The sequence below is a fragment of the Grus americana genome, chromosome 11 (genome assembly GCF_028858705.1).
Source record: "Grus americana isolate bGruAme1 chromosome 11, bGruAme1.mat, whole genome shotgun sequence".
Classification (NCBI taxonomy): domain Eukaryota; kingdom Metazoa; phylum Chordata; class Aves; order Gruiformes; family Gruidae; genus Grus; species Grus americana.
Window position 1 is genome coordinate 1,392,597 of NC_072862.1, and position 24,262 is coordinate 1,416,858.

Sequence of the window (24,262 nt, forward strand, 5' to 3'; positions counted from 1 at the left end):
CTATGGCAACTATATTTTTTTTCTTTCTTTTTCCACTGAACGGCAAGAACAGACATCTCACTGGATGCGGTGCCAGACTCTTCTCCCAGGTAGGACTCAGTGCTCTGACTTACAGAGGAGTCACTAAGCCAAACACCAGATCCCGGGACTGGAATGCCTTTCTTTCCTATTACATGTGTCCGTTGTGTTTCATGGGCATTTACATGTATTTAGCTGTTAACTTAATCTCCCTTTCCTTTTTTCTTTTTTTTTTTTTTTCACTATGGCTAGAAAATAAAACCATGCCTTTGTTCCTTGCTGTCAGACTGAGTTCAAACCCAACAAACCAAAGTCAAAATACCTATTTTCATGAACAAAAGAATGCTCTCCTCTCTAATGTATCACCATACATCACTGAAAGAGATGCACACATTGCCTTTCCTGAAGCCCATAAAGAGAAAAAAGCCCTTGTGATGTTTTGCAGAGATGCTGGGTGTGAAAGTGGTGCCTATTTGCAATAAGAGACAAACACTGAGAAAGACCAATTTCCTACGTGCTATTTTTTTTTATTTGCTGCTGCTTACTAGCCCCCAAAACCAAACAAACCCAGGCCCCTGCTGCACAAATTTATTCTCCGTTTGCTACCTGTGTCAACATAAAATAATATCTGTCTCATTTTACAGTATTATTTCATGTCAGTGACAAATGAATGCTCAGCTGTGTCTCACGCTCATTTTACTCACACGCTCCTTCGGTTTATCAGCACTGTCATTTCCGAGCGCTACACTGAAATTTTCTATGGGTTTGTTTTCCACAAGGTGACAAAATATATCAAGGCTTGGGTAAAATCACCGAAGGCACACAACCGCACGCAGGGACCGGCTCGTGTAACGCCGGGCCGCCCGTGCCTGGGCGCTGCAGACGCAACGACCCACCGTGCCAGGAGCGCGAGAGCCGTCCTGCAAACGTGGCTGGAGCCGGCGGTTCCTGGGCTATGCTCCATCCCGTGACAGCCATCCTTTCTTTTCTGATCCTGTTGCCTGTTGCCCACTTCAACACACTGTGATTTTCTGCCACCGAGGGTTTTTTCTATTCTTATCTATTACAGCCTTTGAACAGTTTTCTTCGTGCTTGTAGTCATGCACACAGGCAACTGCATGGGTTCACGTCTTTATTTTGAGAACTCCATTTACCTGTAATATTGCTTATTTTCAGTTTCCCTGGCCTTTTTACTCCATTATTACTATGATTAGCTTTTTGAACTCCCTATATTGTCAATAGGTTTGTGAACAAATACTCTTTCAGCTAGCCCATTGCCACTGGTTCTGCCTACTGGTGGAAACACTTTGTACCTGCTTGTACCTGCTTGTACCTGCTTGTACCTGCTTGTACCTGCTTGCACCTGCTTGCCTGTGAGCTGTTCCGCTAAAGACCAGACTTCGATGACTGCAAATATCATTAATCTCAGAAAAATACACAACAGGAAAAAAAAAAAAAGATCTTTTGTTCTGAGTAAAAACGCAGCAGCAGCCATGCAGAACTGAAATCCCAATAGATGAATTTGAGAGGGACGGGCTCCGCTCGTTCCCAGCCAGCCCCGGTCCCTTTTTCTGCAGGAAATAGAGAGGGAGCGTTCCCCGGTCAGATCTGCCGGCGGGTGCTTTGTTGACTGAACCTCACACACGTTCAACCCCGTTACCTCGCTGGCAGCTATGAACACACCTCCTGTACACCTGAGGGGAAAGAAATTGAAGTGACTCGTTTAATACAGGTTTTGCACCTAACCTTATCGTCTATATAGATTTCATCACAACTGTAAGCGACTCACTTCTAAACCAGATGTTAGATGTCCTTAAAGTGATCCACTTCGCTGTCCTTTGCTCCCTGCAGCGTGCGACAGCTGTCCCGGTGCTGGTGGCTGCAACGCCGTTGTGCAGGAACCAAGGCAGAGCTGCTTCCCAGACGTTTTAATTCAGTACAGAATTATTTAAGGAGTGTTGGGTTGTTGGGTTTTGGTTTTTTTTTTTTTTTTTAAATTAAAAACAGGAAGCATTATACCTTTTCTTTGACAAACAGGAAAATAAAATGTCTGCCTCCAGGCATGTGTTACCGGCTGCTGCTGGGCAGAGCTGGGCAGGACGATGCGTAAGGGAAGAAATCCCTCCCCGCTCTCACCCAGCTGAAGTAGCCGGATTGCAGCAGGGAATGGCCACCGAGCAGCGAATTTAAGCACAACCACTGCACTTCACCGCCCACTAGAAATATTTTCTCTCCCAGAACACTGCACCTCAAGCACGCACTGAAGGCCTCTCTCATCGGTCCTGCCTGCGTACCAAGCCCCAACACGTGGGGGGGCAGCACGGCGAGATGGGGAGTACTCGGGGCTTGTCCCACCCGCACTGCCGCGTGGTGACGGCTGCTCGTCTAACTGTTAATAATAACCATGTCATAAATTCAATTAACCGATCGTAATAACCACAGGCAAACTAAAACGGCTGCAGAACAGTTTTCTAGCCGTCAACAATCACCAACTGCAACCAAGATCGAGAAATCCTGCAAAGACTCTAAATCGTACAGCCTCCAACGTAGCTTCCGTACCAGCTCAGAGGCCAGAGCACGGTACGAAGTTCAGCGGATGCTTCCCTCAGCCTTTGACTTCATGGCCGTTAGTTGTTCTCTCCTCAAACCCCTTTCCTGCCTCCGGTGGAGCTATCCACGCTCTGAGCCGCAGTGGCCAGACAGCATCCTGCGTCTGGGTGGTAAATCTTTGGTGGGCTTGGAGGATTCCCGATTCTATCGAGTCAGGTTTTGCACCTGAGGTTCCGGATCATGGCTGCTCCTGGGGACACTTTTGTTATAATTGTAATAACATTAACGACTAAAAGCGTCCACATCCCAAGAGCTGCAAGATGCAATTGCAATGCTTCCTATTGCTTGGATAGGGGGACAAAGAAATACGGCCCCAAATATTGCAATGTCCCAGCCTGGGGCGATTTCAGTGACGTTAAGCTGAGAATGTCAAGTGTGATTTCGTAATCCTACAACTCTTTATCTGAGTCACCTCATTAGCACAGATGAGGATGTGAGTGCACGTAAGAAACTACAGCAAGCTACCACGTGAGAGCAGCATCAGGTGAGTCCTGTCAAGGTGACATTTACCCTGCTCAGGAGAAAGGCAGTCACCATAAATATATGGAAGACGAGAGCCAAAAGTCTTTGTCTTTTCCCTGATATTACAATTTATGAATTTGACAAATTCTCCCTGAGAGGATGTAAGGACTGATAAATTAGTCAAAGGGAGAACTCGGTGCTACTAAGAGTTTATTAGGCAGAAAAGTGAGAGAGGGACTGGTCCATGAGGTATAACAATATATGCAAAATTTACAGCTCACACTCCTTCCAAATTTCCTAGGAAAAAAGATCACATGAAAAGAAAAATGAAACAATGGAACAAAAGAGGAATACTAATACTAATATACTAATTAACACTCGTGTCACAAAGACGTTTATCTAGCTACCTAGCTTTTAATATCCAAAGCACTTATAGCCGCGAATAATGTGTTTTAACTAGAACTAGCATTGTTCAAACATCAAACTACAGGGTGATCGTTTAAGTGCATAAAGAATTTCAGTTTTTAAAAAAGGAAACAGTCTGACACTTTCCTGCGTATTTGCAGGCCTTGTATCATGTAGGTCATGAAAGGTGTGAGATGGGCTGCAAAATAATTAATATGGGAGCACGCAATTATGTGAACGTATCAAAGCGCATCATCACATCCAGTTACTCCGAGATGCAAAAAGGAAGTAACCGAATCCCCGAGCGTCCAGACAGGAGGGGACCTGGCTCAGGCTGCAAACCCCCCAGGGTCCCATGGCATCTACCGGCTTGTTACTGCCACACTTTGAGTTCTTCCGGCAAAATGTCCTGGCCATATAATAATATTTAAAAAAAAAATTAAAATCTCATCCGTAGCTGAGTCCAGCTATGCTTAACAAAGTCAACAGGACAAAGACTTGGCTTCTCCTGACCTACCCTGAGGTCTCATTCAAGCAACAACTGCAAGAGACTTATTTTGGAGAGGTTTTAAATGAAACCTTTAAATGACATGTACTGCTCTCAGCCATACAAAGTGCTGTCATGGTTTAAAAAAATATATATCCGTCGTAAGGAAAACCCTTCACAGTTTGAAATGTCGTGAGAAGAGTCTGACCCTGCATTGCCAAGAAGGGTAATTGCAAACCCCCTTGTACCACTCACGGGACGGTTAGGGAGAGAATAATTTCTGGCACTAGTTTGGCTGCTGGGCAACAGGATGCTGTCATGGATATATAAAACTTGAAGGAAAACATTGATTCAAATGGATATTGAGACCTTGAGAAACTGGTAAAAATTAAAATGCAAATTGAACGTGCAAATGCAAATGGAGGGGGGAGGAATTACGTTCTCGGAACAAAAGTCCCGTTTTTTCCTTTTCTTAAAGGAGAAATCTGGAGAGAGCAGCTGCCATGGCCCCAGGCTGGTCACCGCGGGGACGGGGTGCTGCGCCGTGGGGAGCGGGGGGGCTCTGCTCTGCCCCGAGTCCCGGCCCCGCCGGCGGCAAAGGGCTCCGAGGACAGGATGGGAAAGGGAACTCACCAAAACCACCGAATGCGCCCAAAACGTCAAACAGCACCTTTAGGTTTCACTCGACTTTCTTCAGAGCATACCAAGTTGTGTTTTCCTTTCCAGCATATTGGAAAAACACAACGCAAAGCCGAGCTCCTGCAGAGGAAGGGGACCAGCCAACTCCGCAGCCCAAAATCACATTTCGGCAGTTCAGAGCACTCACGTTTTCTAACCCAAGGGAAACTGGGGGAAGTCTGTGCCCTTCCGGAGCCGAGCCTTCCTCCAGGAGGGTGAGAGGAAACCGATTTTCACTGCACAACTTGCCAAAGAGGGCAGTCAACTTGTTTGTACATTTTATGCTCGAGTGCCTCCCCTATCACGTGAAATCTGTTCTCCGGACGAAGTTTTACAGCCTGCGGCACAGAGGGTGCCACTGCGGCGGAGGCGGGTGCCATCGCTCCTGCACCACTTCTTGCACAGCCCGAGGGCGAGATCTGGGGCTCCACACCCCCACAGCACCCGGGCGGCCCAGGGGTCACCCCCAGCGCGACTCGTCCCGTGGTCAGCCAAACAAAGTGGAGTCCACTGTGTCAATAAAATCATTTACAACTTGGGAAACAGGAAAATCTGGATTAGAACTAATTTGGGGTGCTGCACGGGCTTATGTGGATGTATCTCCGTGCAATAATTTCAATATAAGCAGATCATCATCAGAAGAAATTTATGATAAATGTTGTTTTTCAGTAAGCCATTCTAGAATAAAAATAGATGCAGTGAAGACCTGTCAAAGTCTTTTGCTTATCAATTTTGGCTGTAAATTCTCATTTCTTAGCAGTCTCCACTGAATAGAAAATCCTTCAAGTGAGGTTGAACACAAAGCACTTTCTTGGGATGAAACTAGTCAGATTTAAAACAAAAATGACGCTTCAATCCAGAAAATAATTATTCTACACCACATACTCTAAGGCATGACGAGCTACAGTACATCACACAACTGGGGCCCAAAGCCTTCAAGGAGTTGCCCGGTCCCCGGTGATGCCGCTGCGGGATGGTGCAGGGGGCCCCGGGGGTGCCCCGGGCTTCGGGGACTGCGCGCAGGAGGAGCACGGGCACAGAAGATCCTGGGCACTAGAGAGTAACTCGAACTATTGACCTCTCAACATAAGCTCCAGATCGGTTTGTAACCATGTCATGACTCACATCACAACAGCTTCATTACAGCATAATCTAAGTGATTGCATAGATATTCTAGGAGAGGTACGACCCAGAAACGTAACGACTTCACGCAACCCGGTGCTGCACGTACCTTACACATGAGCTCAACGCTTTGCAATCACCATGGAAATTTCTCTGCATATAGATCGAGCAAAAAACGACTTGTAAAGCAACGACAAACCTTTTGGAAGCAGCGCACTGTGCCCGAGCCCTGGGAGGAGAGCCCCTGCCTGGACTGTGCCCGAGCTACCTCCCTCCTAACACGACCCTAATTGCTCAGCAGCCTCAGCGGTGCTAACGGCCTGCTCCGTACAAAAGCCAACCCTGCCAGCTCTGTCCTTGCAGAGACGCACGACCATTGGCATTTTCACATTAATCCCGTTACTACTGGAGATCTACTCGTTGCCCAAAGCGGAGCACAGGACCGGGTTAGGGGAAACCCAACGTGAATTCAAGAGGGGTGCAAAGCTCAAGGGTCTGCCAGCTGCGGTACGAAGTTCAGAAAGCACTTCTGCTGCGCAGGCAGCTGCTCCTTGATGTGTCCTGAACCCCTCGCAGCCGAGCACCGCGGCACATTGCTGAGGTGGAAAGGTTACCTGCCGTTTGAAAATCTGAGGCAGGAAACTCAGCTAATATCAATTGATGTTTCTTCTTCAAAGCAATGGGACCACTGCGGTTTAGAGGTACTCAGCATCTGGCCCAGATCGAGCCGCAGTTCAGCAGGAACAACAGACGAATGATAAAAGGCTGCTGATGAGGTGCAGCGTTTCACCATCACCCCTGCTCAAACAGCTTTACGTGCTGAAGGACTACCTTAACGTCTTGTTGCAAAAAGCAACCGAAATAACAATGCTCGGTAATAGTAATCCAAGCAAAAAAGCAGGGGGTCACTCTCCATTCAGTCTCCCCTCGACTGCTTCTATCAACGTTGTGAGAGACTTGAGAGCACAGCAAGCTCATGGGCACCACTCAGGTGCCTCCTGGAGCAAAAGAGGCCCCCGTGCCACGGCTTCCTTTGTCCTTGGCACAAAGCGTCAGACTGCTGCCCTCAAAACGTTACGGGCCTTGCTCTGGGACTTACATGGTCCCATCTGCAATGCACGAGCATCTCACTGTCCTCCTCCACGGGACGAGGCGCGAGGGTAAGGAGCACGCCAGCCGCGCACCCGGAGGCTCTGAAAGCCCGAGGGACGGATCCAGGTCATTCAGATGTGGCAAGCGCTTTACTCACGGGACTGTCTTCTCCTCCTGGCCTGTAAACATGTCGCTTGGAGGTGGACCAGGAGAAGAGCGCCGCAGATATTTCTACAGTACCAAATGGGACGCTGTAGCTCTACGAAAGCACTTGGTGTTTTTTCGCCTTGTCCGGGTGATGGACAATTTTTTCCCCCTGACTCAGATACCACGTTGAGTTTTTCAAGCCTTGTATTTCCATCAGTCCCAACAGTAAAGAAGTCCTATTTGTCACTCCCAGGAAACAATTTAAAAGCATTATAAATGCATCTCTCCGTGCATCACACAGCAGAAATTGATACAGTCAAGGAACGGCTTAAGCACTGTGTTCATACCCACATACAAATATGTTACTAGCAAAACAAGTGTCAATTTACCACTCAGTTGATGTTTTCCTGATATCATTGCTTTGCTTTTAATACAGTATATTGTTTCTTGCTGGTTTTTGTTTTGCATTCCTGGAAGAACAAATCAAAACATCGCAAGCAGAGCTCCAGCAGTGAGCTGGAACAGAAACTCGCGGGCGAGAAACGGAAAACGATACCTGATGCAGAAGAGCACTGGCGTGGGCAAGACTGTCACAAGCCCAAACCACTCTCAACGGTAGCATTTTTCATAGCTCAGCATGGCCCAAATTTTAAATCTGCTTAAAGAATCTGAATGGCCAATTGCTTCTTGTAAGACTTGGATGACAAAATTACTTGTGTGCCTTTGCAGGTAGCAATTCCTTCCATTATACAATAATGTTACATGGAAAAAATAAGTTTTAGAAATCTGAGCTCCTAATTCTTTAAATTCTAAATGGTTTTTACATTTTATATAAAAAAAGTGATTTCTCCTGAGATTTAGGGTGTCTTCTATCTCTTTCCTATTCTTCTCATCTCCTGCCTTTAGCAATTTTGCCTTCACGTAGTCGCCCTTTACTCTTTCACATTTGATTTGCAATAACACTTTGAGTGGCCCCTTCTCCCCTCCGACTACTTTGTTATATTTCCCTCGACACCAGCCAGCACCAACCTTGCTGACTCGGGTGAGGCAGGTAATCCTGATGTTCCTAAAGAGCTTCGCACCTTAAATAAGGCTTTCTGCCTGAGCTGTGCAAGTTAGAATAATGGGCATGATTCAAATACAATAAAAAGCAATTTGAACACTTCACAAGAACTCGAGCTGAATTGAAACTGGAGCTGTGGCAATTTACACCAGCTAAAGATATTAGTATTTTTTTTCGCTATGACTCAGAGACTCAATTCAAGCAACATTCCTACCTTTGCTGATACAAGTTCTCACCTATTAGGGCTCAGCTAAACATTTGGAAGGCTGTATACAGCAATTTCTTCTAGCACCAGCTGCGCAGTACGGCGGCAACCAGGCCAGTACCTTTGGTACCCGGGCAAAGCCGTCTGAGCACACCCACGGAGCTGCAGCTCTGAGAAATGTTTATTAACGGTTCTCCAATTCCAAATGCTTTCTCATTCCCCTCATTTCACCAGAAAAGCAGTAATTCCTGGCTGATGAGGCCACAGATACAAAATTAGCTCACAAGATCACCACGCAGGCAGTCACAACACTCAGAAAAAGCCAGCCCTCAAAAATTGTTCACTCGTGGTTATTCAGGGGTGGACACTGGGATCACCCCCCATGAAAAAAATACCTTGCAAACGTTTTTTGGGCCATTTATAATTTTAGAGTAAAGAAGATTAACATGTGAGTTAGCAAATGTTATTTTGACGCTGCCAGGCAACCCTGGTAGAGCTGCTAGAAATGACTCAGAAAGCATTTTGTTAGTTGTTAGATCTGATTGCCATAATTAACTTCTGATCATTTGTTTGTTCCTTTTTAAAATTGTTATCAAATATCTACATCTTCAGAGGCTTTATTGGGATCCGCCTCCAGTGGTGGGAGGCAGAAGACCCCCAGTCCCTTGTTTCGCTGGGGCGCAGCACAGGGACTAAAATCACCAAGTCCTGGGTCTCCCCTTTTCAAAGCAAGCCCTTCACAAGGGAGCTTTTGGTAACGGATGCGTGAACAATTTTTAAGTTAGATACTTGTTTTAACACAGCTGCACTATTGCACATTCCTCATTTATTTATGTATATCATCATAATAATTTGAGAATAAAGCAATAAGAAGCTGGATTTTTCCTTACCTTTTTGGAAAGCAGGCAAAAGCTATACAGTAGGTGGAAGAGTGTACCAAGTAACAGATTTTTGAACACTCTTTCTTACTGGTGGTATGCAGTCTACAGGAAAAGTAAATACATTGGTATGTATAATACATCTGTTCACAATAAACTCTTCAAATTTTGCCCTGTCATGGAGGCCACCACATTAATCCAACTGAAGAGCTCAGATTAAAGCAGCGACAGTGGAAAGCTGAGAGACGCCAATATACAGAATTAACTCTGGGCTGGAATAAATGAACCAGTTCACAGAAGTTCAGGTACCTCTGAACATGGGAGCAGCTGCTCAGAAAAGAGCGGGTCTGGTTGAATTATTATTTTTTTTTCCTCTCCCCTGAACAAACTCTGGAACATTTTGGCTTTAGTTTAAGACTCCCCAGTCCTTCCTCACCCATTTCAGGCTTTTTCCTCCAAAAGCTGGACTAGGCAACGTCATGTCAGTGATGTTAAGGACGAACACGAGTGAATACACAACAACACCAGGGCACAGCACGGGAGCTTTTGCACAGCGGTGTCTGCACATCTGTCCGAGACAGGAGATGCCTGTGGTCCACATACACCACCCACCGTTCGCTGATGGGAACCCACAAATCAACGTCCGTTCTCAACGCAGGGAGAAAAGCGGGGGTGGGCGCACACTGCTGTGGGTGGAGGGGAGCTGACAGCGCGCAGGAAAGCACTGTTTGACAATGGAGACATGCAAACGATGCCTGGGCTGTTTGGGGAGAGCGGGCAGCGGTTGCACTTCGCTACTGAAAACTGAATCCACGGCCACCTAAGTTCTGCTTAATGCTAAATAAAGGAGAAAGAGAAAAAAATTGTCTTGAATATGCCTGCACGGGTCCTGAGCCCTCAAAGCACCTGCTAACTTAAAAGTCCACAGACTTATAACCCTACTAAAAATTAGACTGAAAATTGAAAGTTTTTAGACCTTACAGTTTTCTGGCTAGCCCACGGGGACACCTCTCCTTCGCCACTTCTCAACAAATCTCAACTAAACTCCTCGGGGAGAGCGGTCTCCTCCCAGGAGCTGCTCTGCCTTTCCGACAGCTGTTTGCCACTTTGCTGCGCTCGGTCTTTGCCACAGAGATGCTGCACGCCTCCTGTTCACTACTGTACGCCGCTGGGCTACTCTGCACTACTCACCTTCATCTCAGAGCTTCCTTGGTATAGCAGATAAAAAAGGAAAAAAAAGGGGGAACACTTGACCACAGCCATTCTCACAGACTGGGCGATTCTTCCCGTGAGGTTGGAAATGGGGACGCTGGAAGACCAACACTCCCTGTGCTGCCAAGTCCTGAAAGACCCCAGTCCCCGCAAGAGCGCATCTTCCCGGAGGATCCGCTCCCAGGAAGCAGCGGGCAGTTGGGTTTCCTTCTCATGGCTGCTTCCAGGGGGAAATGCGTGAAAGCAAACGCCCTTCCAGTAAGGTCTGCTCGTCCAGCCTGCGAGCAGCACAACCTCCTCATTACCAAGCAACCGAGACGCTGATTTCCCTGTCGCTCTGTTTGGTAAAACCATGAATTAAAACAAGTTGGTAGGGAAAAGGAGTAATTACATGTAAATCTCAATATAAGTTAAGTATGGGTTGGAGGTTCAAATGTTTTTCTCATAGTCTGACACTCTGCTCTTGCAGACACAAGCAGACAACCGAGCAGGAGCACTTGCTATCTGTTCAACTTCAGACTTGATGAGAAGCGTCTTCTCAAATAGCGTGAAATTCAACCAAGGACACATGAGAGCAGAATGAACTCGTTACACGGATGGAAGCTGCTGTGCACCAAATTCTGCTCATCTGAGTCTGCCGCAAACAGGCATTAGCAAGAAAAAGCTGTTGAATGAGTAAAAGCATGCACATGCCAGATGGCAAGCCGGAATGATTAAGAGAGTTTTCATAAGTAACACAGTTTTAGACTGAAAAGCTAAAATATATCCCATTCAGCACGAAATCCCTCCCAGGTCATGGCTGGGGAGCTCAGCTTGTGAAACTTCTTGCTTCCCATATGTCCTAACAAAAAAGCTGCAACTCAGCGAGTCCCTGCTCCTCCCGATGGGTGGGACAGGAGGTCACTGCATTGCGAGTGATTTTCCTCCCGTGTTAACGAGTTTCTTCCTTTATCCTCGCACTGCAACGCCAGTGCTCGAGCCCAGCTCTCCTAAGCGCTCTGCACATTTTTTCTGAGCTCAAATCCCTGCAGCTCAGCTGACAGTTGTGTGCAGCATCTCAGCACGATGCTCAGCGCTGCTGCTGAGGACCGCCCGCCCTGAGGAAGCCCCCCAGGTAATTTATAGGCCTTCCAGTTCTACGTGCACATCTGCAGTTCATTAGGCATTCCTTCCAAGGTAATAATAAACCATGGGGGTTTGGTTCAAGGCTGTATTTCTGTAAAAGCACCCAGATTTTGCTTTTGGTTTGGACTCTGGACATGGGGCGTATATGTAGGACAGGCCATAAATTTGGGCTTAGTCACCAAATTCCCCAATGTTTGGAGGTACGTGAATCCCATGCTGTGTATTTTCCCATATTTATGTATTTTCAATAGAAATGGCAACTCCAGTCTCCAGTACCTGAGCAAGCCATGAACAGCAGCATCACCAGAAAACATAATAGAAAATCAAACTGGAAAACCCAACTGTACTTTTGCACTTAGGACAAAACACTCGGTAGCTGAGCCAGATCTGCATCTAAGCTGGCTTTGCACAGTGCTGATGAGTCTCAGACTCATCCTTTAATCCCCTTCAATTAATCTACTTTCAGCCTAACGCAGTGAGTTTCAGAGGAGCCTGGCACAGAACTAAACCAGGACTTCCCATCCCTGTGCTCCTCAGTTCAATTGCTATGAAAACATCTAAACCTTATTTATTTTTTGGAGACCGTTTTCAAAATTTCATTGAATATGTGGAGACTTTTGCTTGGATGACACTGCTTTTTTTTTGTGCTCATTACTATTGTTTTCAATTTTTCCACCTAAAAATGGAACTGCAAACACTTTTTTTAAACAAAATATTTGATTTTTTTTTTTTTTTAAGAGACTGAATTCAGGTATTCAATGAATTACTTGTACAGACATACATGCCGAATGTTGCCTGATTAGGGGGTTGATTGACAACCTACTGAACGCTGTAGGAAAGCTCCCATTAACTGTAGTAGTAGCCTACACTGGGACTAAACGTACCCAAATACTTTAAGTACAGCAGTAGTTTATTTCATTTGATTTTCTAATGATTTTTATCAACACACATATCCAGGGAATGAAATAGCAGTAGTCGCTGCAGCTGATAATACGAACAGATGGTACTCTATATATGTATAAATAATTAAAAGATTTAAAATAAAATTTATTTTTGAAACCATAAGAAAATTTAAAAGCCCAGTACTTGGAGAAACACATATAAATTAATACTATTGCACATTTCCTGACTGGCTAGGTTGAACAAACAGATTTATAAGCTTTAGAATCCTACATGTAAGCAAATGAGTTCACAGAAGGCATTCTCCCTCCACGCACACTAATTTCCAAGTTGTGAGGGTTTCGCTCCCGGTGGGCTTTACCCCGGCTTTAAATCCGTGTTCAGAAAAGCCGGGCGGAAGGCTGGGTGCTTAAGGCAGAAACTGGTAGGTCTTGGCAAGCAGGAGGACTCTGTCCCTTACGTCTTCTCCTGCCTCTTAAAAACATATTCTAGTATATAGTCCTGGATGGAGAAAAATGTTGCATTTTACCAGGAATATGGTGGGTTGAGCGAGCAACATTTCTTTTTAATAAACATATCTCCTTCCCAGGGAAAAATCTGACTGTTCTTTGGGGGGGGGGGGGGGGATATTCTCGGAAGTCTGAAAACAGCGGTAAGATGCAGCACAGGAGAATGAGACCGGGAGGGGAAACCCAGCGTAGGAAACCCCCAAGGTGGAGTTCCCACGGGGCTCTACCTCTGCTTCTACATTGAACACGTCATCATCAGAACTTTTACATTTTTCTTGTTGTTCAAGTATTTGAGTGGAAAATTTTTAGATTTTTATTTTTCTGGAGGAGAAACTAATTCCAACCCATTTGAGCAGAACAGCAGTCAGTGCAATGCAGTTCAGCAACACACTCACCTGCCCTTTCCCAGCTGCCTTTCCAAATCCCCGTCCTTCCTCCCCTTCCCTCCTCCTTCCTTCTCTCCCCCCATCCTCAAAGGCCTTTTCCGACCCGGCCGTCTCAGGCAGCAAGGCTCCCCGCTCACCGAGGAGCAGTCGGACCCTGCACGGGGAGGCTGGACCTCAGCAGCAGCAGCAGCGAGGAGCAGATTTTGGGATGAGAGAGAGTGGAAGGGGTTCCTTCACCGTGGCCAGTACCACCCAGCAGAGCTTTGACTTGGCAGAGGAACTCTCGCTCTTGCTGGGTGATACCCCAACGCAGGAAATATATTTATTTCCTCTTGCAGTGAGGGCTCTGTTAGTATGACTGGAGGAGGCATAACGTGCTCCTTAATTTATCAGAAGCATTTCTTTACTGTCTTATGTCAGAATCATCGTTCACATACTTCAGCTAGCTCAGTTTCCGAAGACAAATTTTGTTTTTCCAGTTAGAATATATTTTGTATACCTGCATGATAAGACATCAGAGAAAAATACTCAAGGGGTGAATAAAGGGAGGAAAAGTGCTGCGTCAATAATTCGCTGGCTGTTTCCACTTTGCTTTGACAGCAGAGTTTCTGCTTTGAGGCAGATACTCAGACGGCGGTTAATAGACAAGAAGTGGCAGGGATTTCAGCAGCAAATGGATGAACGGATCATGGGCAAGGAAAGGGCATTTCTCCACATTCAGATCTGTTTTTCATAAAAACTGCAGACATGCCTAAACCTTTCCAATACGCTACAAAGTTGTGCAGCTGTCTCCTTCCTCAACTCCTTCCAGATTCAAATGCAAATCAAATTTGATGGCCTCAGTATGTAATTTTGTGCTACAATATACCATGCTATGCACATTAAGGAAACTGGAAGCATCTTTTCGATCTATTTTCCTTTTAAATCAGTGGCAAGATTTGCATTCACTTTTACAGGACCGGATAAAATCCTTAAATGGGTATCTTCAAGGATTGTGAGATTTTTGCAAAGAAACCTTGCAAGAAACAAAATTAGCCCTCAGGTTAGCAGAGCTACCGGTGAGTTTGGTCCTCGTCCCTCCATCCGTCCTGGGCGCTGCCCCTGCTGGGCTGGGGAAGGTCTGAGTTTGCCACGGGCTGAAGGGTCCGGGACTCAAGGATGCTGCCGATCTCTCACTCACAGAGCGGGGAAGGAGGAGGAGTTACTCACAGCTCCCAAACACTGCGTGAGGAGTTGCTGCCAACTGGCACAACTCAAAAAAGTGAGGAGGAACTAGAGAATTTAAAAGAATATATGGGAGATACCAAAAATCTTTCACTGGAAAGACCAAATAATACAAAGACCCTAAACCTCAGATATTGGTCAACGTCTCCAAGACCCCCAGCCAGCCAGCGAAGAGAAGATCAGCAGTACTCACTGTTTGGGTCTACATTCTCACACAGCTCCGTTTTGGCTTCGCCGTTGGGCCTGTCGCTGGGTTTGTGCGAGAGCCGTGACGACATGGTCGCTGCTGTCACCACAGCCTTGAAGCTGCGTTTCCGTTTCTGGACGTTTAGCTCGGGGTGGAAGATGATGATGTACACCTTCGGCATGTAAAGCATCCCCAGGGCCACTGAAGCACTTAAGTTCATGGATATTGTAAGTGTGGTAGTTTGTATGTAGAGCTAGGAGACACAACACATGAGACACTATTACAAATAAGATGACTGGGAAGCCGGCTGTACTACTTCAAACATTAAGTAACCATTTAAAAGCATTTTTTAATGAGTTTGCAACCAAAGATGCGTGAGCCGAGACCTTTGCACTGCAAACCGCCGTGAGGTCCGACACGCATCAGGTACCTGTTGTACCAGCTGCCTCCGCAGAGGCTCAACGCTGGAAACTTTCAGTGTCCGTAACAATAAAATTTCTGCTGTACACATACGGTATAGTTTCCTTCTGTTTATTTAAAGAGTGATGATCAGATTTGGATTTCAATAATGCTGGTATAAATTTAAATTTAGGTCTACTCTAAGTTATAGAAGAGGAACTATAATACAGCGGGTTAGTAAAATAATCTTTTATTATTACTTTTTTAAAAAATTGAGGAAGGTGGGATATTTTTGTTTTTACTATATTTTAATTCTCTACAATTCATTGAAATAACTTTGCAGAGAACACAAATGATTTGTGTGCTCCTGACATTCAGCTTATTATGAAAAAATAGGATAAATGGAAGAGAACAGGTACTGCCATGAGATGAGTATTCAAAGAAACCACAAAGATTTATAAACATACTCTGCAAATACACAGGGGTGAAAAAGCTTTTTTTTTTTTTTTTTAAATTATCTTTTCAGAGGATACACTTAATAGATAAACCAGAACAATTCTCGTGACTTGAGAGGATCAGGCACAGTTAAAAGTTAAAAAGCACAGAGACAGCACAATAACGGTGTGAGGGAGCTGAAGAGGGAGCAAAGTCTCTGCGGATCCTCCTCAAAAATTAAATACATGGTAAATCCATATAGATGGGAAAATCATTACACACTGAGGGTGATTTCTTCAGACACTATTTCCTCTTCTCCTCCCATTCAGTGCTAATCAGTCTGAATATCTGGTGGAAAAGCTCCATGAATAAATATAATGGCAGAGTAAAATGCTGACTCTGCCCAGGTATTTCCAAATTCCCATATTTAGAGAAATATGAATGTCCCCGGACTTGCTAGTTATAGCTACATAACAGTTGCTATTGTGGTGATTAAGACTACCACTGGAAGCAATAAAACGCCTTACAGAAAACATAAAAAACGTGCTGTGCGCGAATGTGTCTCCGTACGGATGCAGACAAGCAAAAACTAAAGTGCTTCCTCCGTTTCTATTTACTCATTATCAGAAGGAAACGACACCGATGTTGTCGGAAATTTTGCCAAAGTCAGGACGTTGGGACATGACATAACCCATCTCGCCCCGCGAAAAGATCCGCCGGGCCGAGTTGCCCCATTTGAGGCTGGGAGGGAGCCCACGAGGTCACCTCGGCTGAGCCCTGCCTACGCACGGCCCCAGGCCCTCCTCTGACGGGCTGCTCCAAGCCGATGCGGTGCTCTGCTGAAGCCTCTTTGCTGGGGGATTATTTTCTGAATTTATCTTGCAGCGCTGCGGTGAAACACGATGTTTATTTTTGGCAGTCAGGTAGCGTTGTTGCCTGCTGCTCTTCGCTGCAGAGTTACTACCTGGCTGCTATTCCTCACCTCATACCTTGCAGTTGAATGTTGTTACGCTGCAGATACATACTCTACACCTTTATTGCTATGTACATAAGCACCACGTCTATTTATCTGGTAAGAACATTTAAAAGAGAGGACAGTTCGCAATGCATTTGCTTCCTTGGAGCTGATCCTCCTTTCTGTTATGTTCACATAAATCAGCTGTAAGTCAGACGGGGTCAATATATATAGCACAGATTTAAATAATTAATTAAATTCAATAGGGCTTTGAAAATTGGAAATGAAACCTATAAAATACAACATTTAAGGGCTGAAGGATAAACAGGAAGATACCCTTCTTATCTTCAAAGTGTTGTAACTTACTATCAGCCTTTGTCCTTGCTATAGTAAGATGATTATGATTTCCGTGTTGCAAAGAGCTGCTGCAATTGCCATAGGAGCTGCGGGTACCAGCCCCGCTAAAGGCCGGGAAGATGCTGAGGACCGCACACTTGACAAACCGCATCACACCGAGGGACGGTCCGGTTCCCAGTTCTGTATTCAGACCACACACCTCCCTGCTAGTACCGGGGAAGAACGTTTGCTTAAATAACGCCCGCAGTCCTTCTGGTTTAGTCTGAAAAGGATGCGGCTCTGTAACACGCGTTTAATAAGAATTATCTCCGTTTCTATATAGACGATAGGTAACTAAACCTGACCGGCACTGAGTACCTACTAAGCAGCGGTACGGAACCAGATCTACGTGGCTACAAGGTTGGAGAAGACCTCTGTCAGTGAGGAGCTCTGTCACAAACACAGACATCGGTACTTCCAAGCGCCGTTTTGCTCAGCAGTTATCTCGGACAACTCGAACTCACGGAAGGGCTGCTCACGTAGCCATGCGCTGAAAAAGGCACAGTAGTATTTTGAGACTGACTCGTGATTCGTTTTCCTGGAGAACATAAAACTCTTTATACAGAAAGCAGGAATTTGGACCACAGTGGGAAAAATAAAAGGGGAAAAAAAGTTAACGGCACAGCGCTGCCAGCGTGACACAGGCAACTAGCTGGTTATGTTCCACAGACAGAAATAGCATATTGATGTTTGATTACAGATTTTCTCCACCCAAATCCCACTTCTTCAGCACGTACAACAGCTCGCCATAGCAATTTTGATGAACTTGTCAGCTAGGCAAAATAACTTTACATCCCCACGCTCGCAGACACTATGTCAGAGACACGCTGTGTGCGACAGCCACAAAAAATCCTAGAAAAGCAGCAGGAAAGGTGCGTTTTGAATAAGAGCTACTTCCAAAAGCACTACTACGTAGCAAGAAGTTTTCGAACGGATCCTCAGCAGAAGTATTTGGTACCTACACGTGGCATTTTCTGAATTTTGGCCCAGCTGAGCTGGATATGCTATACTAACGCTTCTTTCAGGAAGAGAAGATAGGGACAAGTGAAGGTGGCGCACCCCAAGCGAAGAAGGGGACCCTCTTCGCAAGCTCCGCTGGCACAGGACACGCAGCCCTCGTCCTGCGCAGCACCCGGATCACTGCATTGGAGGGGCTTGAGCTTTGCAGGTCTGAGCAGCCGCCGGCACAGACCTGCCGCCGGACACACGCAGTCACTCGCCGTCCTCGGAGCCGCCGCTCCTGGGACGGGTGTTTCGGGCAGGTGGGCACAGGTCCCCTGAGACATCGCGGGAGATTGCTCCCGAGGGCGGATTTACGTGGGCTACGCCGGTGGGATCTGCCTTACCTGGGGGTGACCTGCCCCGGGGATGGTTGGACCCAACACTTCCCCTTAATCTGGGGCTGCCATGACTGCAAAAGCTGCACCCAGCAGAGCCAGTAACACTTTTACCTGGGTGCACACAGGTATGAATTTTTATTTCCTCTTCCCATTAAGGGGTTGAAGGTTAAATGATCATTTAGTCAACGGGGTCTTTTGCAGCACCACACCGGCCAAGTTTCCTACCTTGCAAATGCTGATGGGAGATAAAAGGCAGGGGAGAAAAGAGCTTTTGTAGAACAAGGCAAGAAGAGTGACACACAATGCTTCTCATGACAAATGGGAGCTTTATAAAGATAAGGGAAACTAATAGATATGCTTATTATGCAGAGCCTTAGTTTTATGTATTTTATCTCTGCTTTGTGGTTTTACCAGTCAAACATAAAAATGCAGTTTACACGAAACTATTTCATTTCTTATTTCACTTCTTCTGATAAACTCTCTGAAAGCATTTTAGATGAATGCAAATGGCTGACTTAAAATACAAAGGATAAGATTTAACCGACAATGGGAGTCTAATAATTCATGCATGCCTTTTACAGCTGGCTGGTGAAACCTGGTAGTTTCCAAACCCGAGATCAAATTAAGGAATTAAGATGCAGATTTAGTGAGATTCTTGAACTTGACATGAATGAGAAGTGGGATAGAGCTAAGTATTGCCAGTGGAAATCAAAGCTTTCTAAAAACAATGTCGTGCTGGTCTCTGCAAAGGTTTGAAGCCACGTTTGCTACGACATAAGGACAAAGTAATTCTGGAGGGTCATCCTCACTCACATCTCTCTCTCTCAAGCAGACTCTGAATTTTCATAAATTTTAACTTAATGCTAAACTTAACACACTGCCGTTACAAATGCTTCAGACTTTGAAGCAGTGCATTGGAGAAAACTCAACCCTAAGGATATCATTCACATGCAAAGGCACCTAGATTTTATCATTTATTTTACAGAAAGGATTTCCATTTGAATTTTAGATTTCTATGTTCTCCAGATTTTTGCTTTATTCATGCAAATCACAAAAATTACCTTCAAAACCTTGAGAGAAAATTAGGCTGGTCCTGAATACGCACATCTAATAACCAGCAATTTTTACAGCACACACTATATCCCTGGATGATTTTGCATGAGCTAGGATTGCCCTCAGAAGCCAAGCGCTGCAGGATCAGGCCTGCCGGTCTTCGCTAACCCCGCGGACAGATTTCCAGCTGCTGGGCCATAATAACCGAAGTTATAGCTGCAGATCTCAGAAAAGTCTCTTTAGGAGTCAGAGATACTTTTTGTAGGCTAACGCTTTGCATTCACGGTCTAATCAGGAGGAACCGCTCCTTTTATCTAATTCAGCTTTCTAATTATGCAGTGAATTGTGTTATTTTGTAATATGGAAATAAAGTGGTAACTTGAGATATTTTTGGACTTGTGTTATCACAAACCAATTTATCTCACTTTTATATGGGAATTAAAACAAATGTTCTTACATACAAAGTAGACAGTTTATAAGTCTCCCAGAAGACTTCCAGGTCATCTGAAGATTTCATCTCATTCTCTACATTATGTTGTGCAAATATAAGAATGAGAAACATTTTTTAATAAAAATTAAAATTAGCTCCCACTGCATTATATGTTTGCAAAAATACGGAAAGTAAAAAGACTTGAATATAAATGTGTGCTCAGACACCTTAGTGTGTAATGCCCCTACCCACCGAAGTTACCACGTCATTTGAAAGGCAAATAAAAAAAGGAAAATACCTGTTTTCCAGTGAAACCCGTGCTTGTTGTACTTTGACTTTGAACAGGCTTTGCTTAGGAAGAACCGCTGCCCTTCTCCCTCCAACGGCGACGCTGGCCATGTGTGACCCAAACCGCTGCGCGGGGCTACGTGGCATTTCGCACAGGGCCGCACCAGCACCCTACGGCCAGGACCCAGGGCAGACGGCACCGTACAAAACTCCCCACTCACAAAGCGCCCCTAAAACTACGCCAATTCAAGAGAGACTGAAGAGTCAGCAGCTGCCTGCGTCCCTTCTGGGACCCCTTCTGCCCCTGCGACCGAGGCTTTGGCTGCGGGCAGGCTGTGGCCACAGCCCTGCGTGGGCTACGTGGGGGTGACGGTCCCCCCAGTGTGACCCCCTCCTTTTGGCAGCACCATACCCTCAACTGAAAAAAAAAACCAAACCCCAAACAGCTGTTAAAGCAAACACTGCTCTCATTTCCTTAGACAGCTTGATTTATGGAAGTTTCAGGCAACGGCAACTTTATCCAGGCAACCATGTCTTTCCACAAGGATTGGACACTTCTGTTGTCTGAGAAATATAAAATATTATGTGTGAAGCAGTTCTGCCAGCTCTCTTTACCGACCTGGCTCAGTAATCCTCTTTTCATGCCCCACTGAGGCTTTCCAGCAGCCCATGCACATCCCGGGTTCCCGCCGCCGGCTCCTGCGGATACAGACACACGCTCGCTTTCTTCACTTGGATGGTACCGGTTCAACCGCAGATAATACCACACCGCCCTGAAGCTTATCTGCTGATGGCTTCCAGGACCCCTGCCTCCATCCCCATCCTTTTAAGCGTCGTAATCTGCTCAAGCTGTCATTTAGCAGTACCCTTTGGAGAATAGAGCAGTTTTTGAAAAAACAAAACTCTTTTCCTAGATTAGAAGGTTTTAGTTTAGCAGCGCTTAGGGAAAGCATTTTCCCTTTCTCTTCAGCTAACGTGATTTTGAAAATTAGAAAAAAAAAATCACAAAACCCCCTGTGGGCACCAGGGTCCAGCATTTTGGACAAAAGGGGCAAACATCTGGCGAACGATCCAGAAGACATGGGTTTCCAGTTGCAGGAGGTCACTTAATAGATGAGAGACGGTGACTACACCACTTATCCGCTGTTCTAACCTACTGCTCCTACCGGTATTAACATAATCCACACTATAGCAGTAGTTCATCATACTTTTATAGCATTTGAATATTTTATAGGCAAAAAATACATGCGCTTGCAACAGACACAGTGTGTCCTTATGACAAACGCCAAAGGCTGCTGCGCCAAGCAGTCAAGTGCCGTAATGCCAAACCAGGGCTCCCCGCGCTACTCCACTTTGGGCTCCCGGTACGCGGGCGCTACGACACAGCCATCAACTACGTGATCACACGTGCTCCTTCCTCAGGACTCCATTCATGAATGATTATTTAAGACGCTCTTTCCTCCTCACTTTTCAACCTGTTAATTCCATTGCTCAGCAAGTATAACCTTTGCTCCCTGTTGTGAAGATATAACGCCTACTTTCTTTGCAGGGTTTTTAGAGAATTTTGCCTATTTGTGCTGTTGGACTGTTTGGTGCGTACTTTTCACTGCGTGTGGAAGACAACCGTGCTCCTCTGTGGAGGTGAGCATCAACGGTGCTTCAGAAACACAACTCAACAGCAACGTGAGACAGGCAGCGGTATGTAAATCATGATGCTCACAAAGTTTCACAAGTGACAATGGAAGCCACCCAAGGGACGTTTGATAAACAAATCACGGCAGTTATGCTGATTGCAGTTATTACTGTACAAAATAGCAAGGCACGCAAATAGCCTTTGCGAAACGTCTATGGGAATGTCACAGAATCAGTCATACCGTTTAATTATAAATTCTGTGCTTAGTAATTACACGAAAGGTGACACTGAAGGAAATGATGGGATTTTAGTTTCAGAAAAATTGCCATTAATGGCTGGTTGTTTTGCAGGCTGACAGCACTGGGGCAGCTTATCAAACCCGCGCTCTGAGGAACACCCCTGGCTGAGCTGCTCCGGGCGCAGAGGCCGGGCTCAGTGGATGGGCTGTGCATCCCCAGCACGCGGGGGTACGTGTGGCTTGTGGGACACGGAGGCTTTGGGCACGTCTGCAGCCCCAGGGCACTTTCTTCCCCCCCCCCAACTGATTTTCAAGCTAAAAACCCCATGTTTGTTCTACAGCTCAACAAGGAGCTTTGTGTGTCGGAGAGGAATCATTTTAGTGGCTGGTTGCAGCAGACCTGAGGTTGGGTGGCTTTCATCAGAGAAAATCGTTGGTCTGTTAAGTTAGTGTCCTTTGGAAATTCTCGCCATATTACATCTGGTAGATCAGAAAAAAACTGCAGGTTAACTTTGTGGATATATTTCAGTGTAATGGAAAAACAAAAATAGTTCCACGGGAACAGCGAGTACCCACAGAGTAACATCCCAGTTCTCTCGGAGATATGAAAGTAAAGAAGATTAAAGTTTGGAAAGCAGCTCCCCAAATTACTTTTCTTTTACACCCAGTAATGACAATCACACCTCACTCTTCCAAGAGGTCATCAGCTATCTGCTGGCCCTCACCAAGCAAGAGCTGATACCGGCACAGCGTGAAATCCAGCGACAGGAGCAGTAAGAACCTCGTGGGGGCAGCTCTGCAGCAAGGCGAAGGGATGCAGGACCCGGAGCCTGGGCAGGCACCCTGCCCCCGGCCCACGACACCAGCAGCGGGACGCTGGAGAATTCGGTAAGCCCAGAAGCAAACCTTCTCACACAGGCAGGGAGAAACATTTTGCCTTTAAATTATTTTTTTTCTCGGGGCCGTTTAAGACAAGTCTTTTTTCCGACAAGTTCATACACCTTTGAAGGCTTTTTTTTTTCTTTATGAATAATGACAATTTCACAGACAGTTCTGTGCTTTTTTTTTTAGATGTTATCTCTGTGTTTCTCCTTACTAAACACAAACGTAGAGTTCCAAATAAACTACAGAAGTAATAACGAATAGATCATCGCAAAAACATTGTGTGCCTAGGTGAGTTTCTTTCATGCCTTTAACCGGAGACAATTCTAATTCCTACTCAGAGAACAAGGGGGGAGCTGAGAAAAGATTCCGATTTGAAGAATAACCCCCGCCGAAGCAGAAAACAAAATGTCATTAATCTCTTCAGGAAATTAGCCAAGCCTTGCATGTTCTGTACACTGCAACACGGACTCGTCAGCTAAGTGTCCACAGTTTCATCTCCAAAGGTGACCAAAAGCAAGGTGGCCATGACAATATCCAGTTGTCCTGGACAAGTAAACGCACAGGGGACTCAGTCCAAAAATTACTTGTGTAAATGTTGGCTTCGAGGACTACAAACAACCGTGTGCTATTGCCCGGTTCTGCTCTAGTTCTGGGAGGGATTAAAATTCCGTGTTTGCGCGGGAGCAGTGAGCGCAGCACGTGGCGTGGGGCTGGGTCGGCAGCGGCGGCAGATTGAAGATGTCACTGGCCAGCTCTGCCTGGGGGTTCGACAGCTGACACAAACGTGAGCGTGCACACAGCCTCGCTGCTGAAGCTTTGCACAACGTATGGCCTCAGACACCCCCTCAACCTGTGGCAAAACGTGCACCTCCGTTAACCTCCATGTGCAACTTTACTGCCACGGTCCTCTCTGACACGCACCAGCCTCAGAAAACACCTGCAGAGAGGCAAAGGAGATCTTTCTGTTTTACCCAGCGAGCCCTCAGAAACCGCCCCAGCGGAGCAGTCCCGGCGCGGCACGCTGCTTCCACGGCTCACCCGGGGACTTCCACGGGCGCCTTCCTGAAGCATCTGCGGAGCCGCGATGCTCCGTGACAGCAGTCGGTGGAAGCTGCGTGCTCAGTACTCATACCAACAAAATGAGAATGCCTCAAATAGAAGCAGCTAAAAAACCAATGTGCTGAGGGCAAAATCAAAGTCAAATCAAGGAGCTGGGTGCTCCTGGAGATGTCACCATCGTAGCTCCAAGCCCACCTCGCCTCAGGACCGTACCAACTTGCTGTGAACAGCATTTCCACACAAAAGTGTAACACCCCCCCCAGTTACCTTAATTATCCTGTTGTGAACCGTCCGTGTTCACGTCCAGCACCCTGCACACCTGCACCCCAGGGACCTTGGCCCCGTGCACCCCTCCACCCGTCTCCACCTCCATGCCCTCTCCAGCACGTGTTGCTGCCGTGGAGGGGGGGGACGGCTCGGCCCCGGCTCACCGCGGTGAGG

General features: G+C 46.1%; 1 protein-coding gene across 4 annotated transcripts in view; it reads right to left on the reverse strand.

Moving 5' to 3' along the window:
• GRM7 (glutamate metabotropic receptor 7) overlaps positions 1 to 24,262 on the reverse strand; it is a 306,193-nt gene that overhangs the window by 17,642 nt on the left and 264,289 nt on the right. For 2 of the 4 annotated variants that reach the window (XM_054838819.1, XM_054838816.1), the window contains 2 exons: positions 14,717 to 14,963; positions 9,180 to 9,272 (listed from right to left, as the gene is read on the reverse strand). The exons of 1 other annotated variant lie outside the window; for it this stretch is intronic. In XM_054838819.1, coding sequence (XP_054694794.1) covers positions 9,202 to 9,272; positions 14,717 to 14,963 — 318 coding nt within the window. In that variant the 3' untranslated portion in view covers positions 9,180 to 9,201. The remainder of the gene's footprint in view (positions 1 to 9,179; positions 9,273 to 14,716; positions 14,964 to 24,262) is intronic. One more of the 4 variants, XM_054838817.1, reaches the window with a different exon arrangement.